Below are 9,902 nucleotides of genomic sequence, written 5' to 3'. Positions count from 1 at the left end.
GGGTGTCCTTTGTTAAATGCATGGCAATGTGTGTGCATTATTGCACTGCAATTGAACGCTTGGAGTGTAACAAATCAAAATCAGTAAACAGGCAGGGATTTTATTGCAGAAGAATCACATTTTGGGGTGTATTTAGAAAAAATGTGAATTGCTATTCATGCCGTGAAACAGCATGCATGTTCATTCTGTGCAAATGTCAGCAAAACCAAATGGTATTAGTTTATTTTCTTTCCAGGTTAGATGTTACTCATATATAAGGTGGACCAGGAAAATACTGCATCATGGCCACTAGATGGACCTGACAATCAGAGTAAATAAGTAATTAATTCTCCTGACCACCATCTCCATCTAGTGGCAATAATACAGTAATGCCCCTGTTCATGTTATTCTTACGAATGAAGAACATCTGTCCTGGGGAGAAAATAATTTAGTAACGTTCGAAGCAAATTATAAATTGACCCCTATGTCTTTTTCTGAAACTATTCTTCATATAAACAGCAGCAAATTCATGAGAACAGCTGAGACTCCAGGAACTCCAAGGATCCCTTCATTGGCTCCTGGTGTTTTTGATCAAAACTGTTATGGCTCCATGGCGAGGTTATCCACGCCAACCTTCTGAGTGTATTTTCTCTGCCAAGAAAAAAGAAATAATGATGGTTTGCAGATGTCAATAATGTCAAAACTCTTAAAACAGACCAACACACCTACAATATGGCCCTTTAATAGAAGTGAATGGAGAGAGTTGCAAAGCATTAATGCCTGCTGAACTCTGCAGGCAGCATTGTTTTTTCCTTGCCACTTTACATAGCAATGCTAACACTGCCATGTGGGCACCTCCATCCACTCTCTGTTTTGGTAATTGGCATTATTGGGCAGTTGAAAAGCGGTAAAAATGCGACCCAACCTCCTATTTTTAACCCCTGTGTGATTGAGGCCTAAAACTCCAAACAGAGATACCTGTAAAGAACACTGTAAACATGTGTAAGAGTGGCTTTATGGTTGGCTAGATTCCAAGTCCCTACCCCTGCTCCTGTCCTGCTAGAACACTGTCCACCCCTGCTGAGGCCAAACCCTCCTTCATTTTGTGCCATACTCAATGCCAGAGGCCTCCACATGACATTCCCAGCCATTGACCTTCATATCCTCAAAGGGAGAAATGTCCACAAACTAGTTTTCCTGCACTTTACTGATAGAATTCAGGGAATGGCATTGAAGTGACATCACAAGGACATATATTTCTGCAGTCACTTAACATTACACAGTCAATCACATTTAGTGGAGGGTCCGCAGTAGTCAAATGTGAAAGCATATCCAGCACCTTTAGCAGCCATCTACCCTACGGTCTCTCCTCCACCTGGGGGTATTAGCACTCACAGGACTATGCTTTCTGAAGTCACCTCCTCACTAGGATCCCACAGGCACACCTGTTCTGGGATCCTCCAAGGAAGGAGCCTCACACAGGGATCTCACAGCCTGGCCTAAAAGGCCTTTTGCAGTCTGCCCTAGCCCCCACCTCCATAAGGGACAGAATGACTATTGCTGGCTCCTCATGAATACAGGCCCACTCCTGTAAAAATGACCAGAGAGTAGGAGCTGCCTGACTAGAAGGGGGCATGTCTGACCAGAGAGGGAGTATGTCTAAACAGAGATGGGGAGTGTCTGACCAGAGAGGGGGTGTGTCTGACCACAGAGTGGGGCGTGTCTGACCAGAGATGGGGATGTGTCTGACCAGAGATGGGGACGTGTCTGACCAGAGCGGGGGACGTGTCTGACCAGAGCAGGGGGAGTGTCTGACAAGAGAGGGGGGAGTGTCTGACCAGAGAGGGGGAGTGTCTGACCAGAGAGGGGGGAGTGTCTGACCAGAGAGGGGGGAGTGTCTAACCAGAGAAGGGGGAGTGTCTTACCAGAGGGGGGGGGTGTCTTACCAGAGAGGGGGATGTGTCTGACCAGAGAGGGAAGTATCTGACCAGAGAGGGGAGTATCTGACCAGAGAGGGGAGTATCTGACCAGAGAGGGGAGTATCTGACCAGAGAGGGGAGTATCTGACCAGAGAGGGAAGTATCTGACCAGAGAGGGGAGTGTCTGACCAGAGACGAGGACATGTCTGACCAAAGAGGGGACGTGTCTGACCAGAGAGGGTGGAGTGTCTTACCAGAGAGGGGGGAGTGTCTTACCAGAGAGGGGGGAGTGTCTTACCAGAGAGGGGGACATGCCTGACCAGAGAGGGGGACGTGCCTGACCAGAGAGGGGGACGTGCCTGACCAGAGAGGGGGGGCGTGTTGACCAGAGAAGGGGACATGCCTGACCAGAGAGGGGGACGTGCCAGACCAGAGAGGGGGACGTGCCAGACCAGAGAGGGGGACGTGCCCGACCAGAGAGGGGGGATGTGCCTGACCAGAGAGGGGGGGCATGTCTGACCAGAGAGGGGGGCGTGTCTGACCAGAGAGGGGGAGTGTCTGACCAGAGAGGGGGCGTGTCTGACCAGAGATCGGGGATGTGCCTGACCAGAGAGGGGGGGCATGTCTGACCAGAGAGGGGGGCGTGTCTGACCAGAGAGGGGGAGAGTCTGACCAGAGAGGGGGCGTGTCTTACCAGAGAGGGGGACGTGTCTGACCAGAGAGGGGGACGTGCCTGACCAGAGAGGGGGGGCGTGTCTGACCAGAGAAGGGGACATGCCTGACCAGAGAGGGGGGGTGTGCCTGACCAGAGAGGGGGGGCGTGTCTGACAAGAGAAGGGGAGTGTCTGACCAGAGAGAGGGCGTGTCTGATCAGAGAGGGGGAGTGTCTGACCAGGTCTACCAGATTATTGACGGCATTAGGGAGTGTGGTCACACTCTTGCCTATTGGACTGCACAAGTAAACAATTCTGTCACAGTAAATTAAGGTTGCCACTACAATGTCCATAGAACTGACAATCTATTTCTGAGATTCCCACAAGCTTTAAATTCCTCCACAATTGATATAAACAATTTGCAGCGTTCCCACCCAGCATACCCCGGGGCCATAGAGACTGACAGTTATCAGGACAGGAGGCCCATGACATGAGTACAGACAAGCAGAGACTTGCGTTACCTTGTCCACTTGAGAATCACAATCACAGCAGCAGCAGCAGAAGCATCTGATGAGAACCAGTGCAACCAGCACCAGAATCAGTCCTGGGGAGCAGAGTCATGGGTGAGTCAGGGTCATATACTACATATACTATACTGGTATATATATCATATATAGTACAAATATCGTTATTGACGTTTTTTTTTTTTTTTTTTATGTAAATTTTACTTTTTATAACCCATGTCTTTTTATTTTTGCTTTTGTATTAACCACTTAAGCCCCGGAGGATTTGGCTGCTAAAGGACCAGGGGTTTTTTTGCGATTTTTTACTGCGTGACTTTAACGGACAATTGCGCGGTCGTGCGACGCTGTACCTAAACGAATTTGACGTCCTTTTTTTCCCACAAACAGAGCTTTCTTTTGGTGGTATTTGATCACCTGTGCGATTTTTTGATCACGCGCTATAAACAAAAAAAGAGCGTAAATTTTGCAAAAATAACAATATTTTTCACATTTTTTTATATGAAATTCCCCAAAAAAAAAAGTAAAAATCAAAATTTTTTAACATTTTTCGGCCAATTTGTTTTATGCTACCTATGTTTGGTAAAAAAAATCGCAAAAAGCGTATTTTGATTGGTTTGCGCAAAAGTTATCGCGTTTACTAACAAAGAGAAAGATTTTTGTCATTTTTGGTGTTTTTTTTTTTAACGCGTAATGGCGGCGATCTGCGATTTTTTTTTCGGTACTGCGACATTGCGGCGGACAGATCGGACCCTTGACTGACATTTTTGACACTTTTGGGGTTACCAGTGACATTACTGCAGTAATCAGTGCTATACATATGCACTGTTACTGCAAAAATGACACTGGCAGGGAAGGGGTTAACTTTATTGGACAGGGAGGGGTTAAGTGTGTCCTAGGGGCGTGCTTTCTACTGTGTAGGGAAATTGCTATTGGTGTAAAAGCAAAGATCAACCGTTCTACATAGTAGAACGGTCAGATCTTTACTTTTACACAGGGAGAACTGACAGGCAGCTTGTTTACACAAGCCGCTCTGTCTTTCTCCCTTCACAGGAGCGATCGCAGTGTGACTGGCGGACATCGAGTCCGCCGGTCACACGCACTGACTTGCCTGCGAACGAGCCGCGGCGGGCGCGCGCCTCGGCGGGCGCGCGCCCGCCCGCTATAGGCTCGCAAGTCAGTGACAGGCGAGTGACGTACCGATACGTCACTCTGCCTGGCCGGGGCTGACCGCCGCAGTATATAGTCGTGCGGCGGTCGGCAACCGGTTAAAGTAAAATTAAACACTTCATAAAAAAAAAAAAAAAAATCACCTATTAGGTGCATTATTGGGTTTGAAAAACAAATGCTCATCAAACAAAAGGTTGTGTACAAAGCCTTGCAGCTTGTTTTCTTTATAAAGCAGCCTGGGTAGAAAAGCCTGTCCCCTGCCAACAAGCTGTAGAGAAGGACCCTGTGCGGAACCAGAGGTCCAACATGCCCTTTGCTGAGTCCGAGCTACAGCTCTCCAGCCTTTGGGTAGCATGAGCTTCGCTGGTTTGCAGAGCTTTAGATCTGACTAGATTTGTGCGGTTTGTTTCATTACAAATTGAAATTTGAACAAAATTTTCGTTATTTGGAGATTTGGTTGTATCCGAATTTCCGAATCACAATACTAACGAATTTCAAATAATCAGAAATAAATTATAATTAAACAAATTTTTCAAATTTGAATATTAATTTATGAATTCGAATTTATAAATTATTTAGAATTTGAAAATGTACTTGAATTCAAAATAGAAAAATATTGCAATAAATACAGTTATAAAAGTGAAATATGTTTTTGATGTCCACGTAAGCTGATTTATCCAATAGAATAGAATAGAACAGAATAGAATGGAGTAGAAAATAAATGAATAGAATATAACAGAATAAAATAGGATAGAAAATAAAAGAATAGAAAAGAATAGACAATAAAGAATAGAAAAAGTGTAGAATAGAACATAATAGAATAGAGTAGAATAAAATAGAACAAATATAGCTGTCTTCCAAAATTAAAATTTTGAAATTCCAATCAATTTGAAAATAACAAATATGTTTTTTGAATTTTAAATTGATTTGAAAATAAGGAATATATGAAAAAAAAGCCAAATATATGAAACAAATTCTGAAAACGGATCATTTTTAACATAACAAATATGATAAGATGAAATTATTAACCTAAAAATTAATCCAAAGAGGAAACAAATTTTTGAATGAATGGCACCAACCCACTTAACACATATTGCTGCACAATACCACAGTGCACATCTATTGAGAATGAATGGCACCACAACGCTCCAACCCACTTAATACATATTGCTGCACATTACCACAGTTTACATGTATTTTGAATGAATGGCAGCACATTGCACCAACCCACCTAACAGGTATGGCCGCACATTACTAAAATGGCAATCTATTCAAAATGAATGGCACCACAACACTGCAACCTACTTAAAGTGATTGTAAAAGATCACCTTGTTAAACAACCCATTCCATTTGAAATACAATAAAAGGAAAAACATTTTTGTATAGATTTAAAAATACAATATAAATACCCTTTTTCTCTTTTTTTTTTAAATAAATTATCACATTCTCTCTGTTCTCAGCTGCCTAATAGCTGGGGGGAGTAGACACAGCAGCACACTGAGCTTCCCAGGTAATGGCTGTGTAGCAGGGGCATGTCAGGACAAGTCTGATCATTGGAGGAGAGCACACTGAGTTTCCAGCATAGCTAGAGATCTGACCACAGTGTGTTCTCCTGCTTAGAGTGGTCAGTTTTTAATAGGAAAGCAGAGGGACTGGCAGGAACACCAGGGATTTCACATAAAGGAAGTAATACAAAGAGAACAGGATACTTTCTCAGACACGTACAGCAGGCACATATCAGTAATATGAAATGTTGGGGTAACAATGCTGCACATTACCACAATGCACATATATTCTTAACCACTTCTGGACCAGAAGGTTTTATCCCCTTAATGACCAGGCCACTTTTTGGGATTCGGCACCGCCTTACTTTAAAGGACAATTGCGCAGTCGTGTGACGCTGTACCCAAATACAATTGATTTCCTTTTTTTCCCACAAATAGAGCTTTCTTTTCGTGGTATTCGTGCACCTGTGCGATTTTTATTTTTTGCGCTATAAACAAAAAAATCTACTATATTTTTCACTTTCTGCTATATAACATTCCCCCAAAAAATTTAAAAATCTAAATTTTTTCATAATTTCAGGCCAATTTGTTTTCTGCTACATATTTTTTGGTAAAAAATATTGCAATAAGCGTATTTTGATTGGTTAGCGAAAAAGTTATCTCGTCTACAAACTAGGGGAAAGATTTATGTAATTTTCTTTTTTTTTTTTACCAGTAATGGCGGCGATCTGCGATTTTTAGCGGGACTGCAACATTGCGGCAGACAGATCGGACCCCTAACTGACATTTTTGACACTTTTGGGGGACCAGTGACATTACTACAGTAATCAGTGCTAAAAATATGCACTGTTACTGTAATAATGACACTGGCAGGGAAGGGGTTTACCTAGTGGTTGATCAAAGGGTTAAGTGTGTCCCTATGGGGTGCTTTCTAACTGTATGGGGGATGGGCTTGTGAAATGAACACCAAGAACTGTGATCCCAAATAGGAGGATCACAGGCACTCTGTGTTCATTCCAGAGAGAACAACGGTCTGCTGTGTTTACAACAGCAGACCGTCGTTCTCTCTCAGTGGGGAGCGATCGCGGGTGCCCGGCAGCAATAGCGGACGCCGGCCCCCTGGATCGGCTTCTCCGCTGCCTCCAGGAGCGCTCCCACGAACCGACGTACCCATACGCCCATTTGTGCAACCGAGCCAGCCTGCCTCAGTATATCATGTATTGCCGCACATTACAGCAACGGCAATCTATTCAGAATGAATGGCACCACAACACTCCAACCTACTTAGCATGCATTGCCGCACATTACAGCAACGGCAATCTATTTAGAATGAATGGCAACACTCCAACCTACTTAGCATGTATTGCCGCACATTACGGCAACGGCAATCTATTCAGAATGAATGGCACCACAACACTCCAACCTACTTAGCATGTATTGCCGCACATTACAGCAACGGCAATCTATTCAGAATGAATGACACCACAACACTCCAACCTACTTAGCATGTATTGCAGCACATTACAGCAACGGCAATCTATTCAGAATGAATGACACCACAACACTCCAACCTACTTAGCATGTATTGCCGCACATTACAGCAATTGCAATCTATTCAGAATGAATGGCACCACAACACTCCAACCTACTTAGCATGTATTGCCGCACATTACAGCAACGGCAATCTATTCAGAATGAATGGCACCACAACACTCCAACCTACTTAGCATGTATTGCCACACATTACAGCAATGGCAATCTATTCAGAATGAATGGCACCACAACACTCCAACCTACTTAACATGTACTGCCGCACATTATGGCAACGGCAATCTTTTCAGAATGAATGGCACCAAATTGCACCACAGCACCTAATGTGTGTTGGCACACACTGCGGTATTGTAAGTTACTGCAAAAGGTGTGAACAGCCTATATGTATAATGACTGCAGTGGTTTGGGAGAACCAGGAACCAGTGTTAATTTTGGCAGCAAATTTCAATTTAGTTTTAGTCTTAGTCTTAGGACTAAAATGGCATTTTAGTTTTAGTCCCATTTTAGTCTTCTGCAAGTGTTTTAGTTTTAGTCGTATTTAATCGACTAAAACTCCAGTATATTTTAGTCGACTAAAATGCCCTACATTTTAGTCGATTAAAACTAATTTTAGTCATCTATAATCAAATGGGTGTAGTTCAATTGTAATTTGTAATGCATTATTTAAGCATTTCTCTACAATTTCCAAACTCATTATATACTACTGCTGGTCCTGGAGTGAAAAATCTAATATGTTATTATTTATGCTTTGAGCATGCACCAGTGTTAATTTTTGGCAGCAAATTTTGATTTAGTTTTAGTTATAGTCTTTTGACTAAAATGCCATTTTAGTTTTAGTTGTATTTTAGTCTTAAGACTAAAATGCCATTTTAGTTTTAGTCGTATTTTAGTCATCTGAATTGTGTTAGTCGACGAAAACGTTTTAGTCGGTTTTAGTCGACGAAATTAACACTGCCAGGAACATGCCAATGCTAAAGTCCCTAAGAGATATAAAATGCGATCCGACACACAAACGCACCAACAAACCTGAAATAGCAGATGGATGTGACCTTTTAAAATATAATTTTTTTTCGACAGATGGGTCATGTGTGAGGTCCATCCAATGTATAATTGTCTACTTTCTGCTGACTTTTTGGGGGAAAAACAAGAAGCAATTGTGAGCGTGGAAAGTGCTGACTGAGCGACAACGCTACCTGCATTAATCGCACTCAGCAAAGCCGCTCTCTGCTACTTAGTGTCAGAAATGATTAATTAAAAAGCTTTTTAACAGGATCAGCAGATGTGCAAAAAAGAAAAACACAGATTGGGGGCATTTGTAGCACCCTAAAAATAAATCCTTGATGGTCACGGCTGAGGAATAACAGAAGACTAGAACAGATGAGGACTAAAAGTGTACCTGATGGCAAAACCATTTTGTTTGTTTTGGATAGAGTAGAGAGGGATAATAACCCCCAGGGCTGCTGTTAGAAATCACAGGGCCCTGTACAGCCTACCTGACGGGGCCCGACCTAAAATCCCCAAAAATCATTATTAGTGGACACAAATAGAACATCATTTACAAAATTCCTGCTAAATCTAAAAGATAAAACTGTATGGAGTTAATAAAGTTGTGTGTGTAAATGAGGTGTTGGGGGTCATTCACATAGGCGCTGTGGACTGTACAGTGTGAATCGGCTTTCTTTTTTTAAATGTGTCTATTTCTGTGTGCAGGCAGCCTATGTTATGCTATAGGGATGCGGCAGCTGTATGAACACAGCCGCAGGTCCACATTTCACAGACATGTGGATGCAGGTGAACGACCCCCAAACACTGACTGTGTGCATTCGGGGGCCACTCACCCAACTCCTGCATAATTATCAAATTGGGACCTGCGGCTGAGTTCATGCAGCTGCTGCATCCCCGCAAAGTAACAGACGGCAACAAATCGCTCATTCACACTTTATGGCCCAGAGAACCTGTGCGAATGAGCTCTTCATTTTTTTAATTTTTTTTTTACCATTTTAAAAAATTCTTTTTTACAATTTTTACAAATAATGATGTTTTACAATTTTGTTATTTTGTAACATTTTTTAATTGTATTTTATACATGTTTTTTTTTTAACACTGTTGGGGGAGGTGGGGGTCTAAACAGGCCCATGACATCTCACCTTTGAGACAGAGAAAGAATTTGAGGACACAGATTCTCCAATTCATTTCTCTGCAGTGTAAGCATTGAATATGAATGAAGAGGAGGCAGAGGCTACTGTTCATTCATAAACTGAAACATAGTGAACAGTTTACTATGCACAGTTATCAATGGACACAGGAGTGATCATTACCAATTGTTCCCTGTAGGGCTGAACGAGAGTCGATTTGATATCGACTATCGCTCTGCGGCCGTAGTAGGGTGACCACGTGTCCCGGATCGCCCAGGACAGTCCCGCATTTGGAGAGTCTGTCCCGGGTCCCGGTCACCCTCATTCCGGGACAATGCAGTGTCCCGGAATGATCTGAGCCCGTGAGCCGCCGTCCGCCGACCGCTGCTGTGCTGTGACAGATAGTCACTTCCTTATACTATGCGATCGCCGAATCAGAACGGCATCGCATAGTACTGTCCAGTGTGTG

At 43.1% G+C, this 9,902-nt stretch overlaps 1 protein-coding gene across 1 annotated transcript in view; it reads right to left on the bottom strand.

Moving 5' to 3' along the window:
* Window positions 1-486: 486 nt before the first annotated feature.
* Window positions 487-9,902, bottom strand: part of SMIM22 (small integral membrane protein 22) — a 31,990-nt gene continuing 22,574 nt past the window's right edge. The window contains exons 3-4 of the mRNA XM_082259949.1: window positions 3,073-3,155; window positions 487-630 (exon numbers count right to left, since the gene is read on the bottom strand). Coding sequence (XP_082116075.1) covers window positions 580-630; window positions 3,073-3,155 — 134 coding nt within the window. The 3' untranslated portion in view covers window positions 487-579. The remainder of the gene's footprint in view (window positions 631-3,072; window positions 3,156-9,902) is intronic.

Source organism: Pelophylax lessonae (genome assembly GCF_965119305.1).
Source record: "Pelophylax lessonae genome assembly, chromosome: 6".
Lineage (NCBI taxonomy): Eukaryota > Metazoa > Chordata > Amphibia > Anura > Ranidae > Pelophylax > Pelophylax lessonae.
The sequence above is the reverse complement of the archived record's forward strand: the minus strand, read 5'-3'. Positions and strand labels throughout refer to the sequence as shown.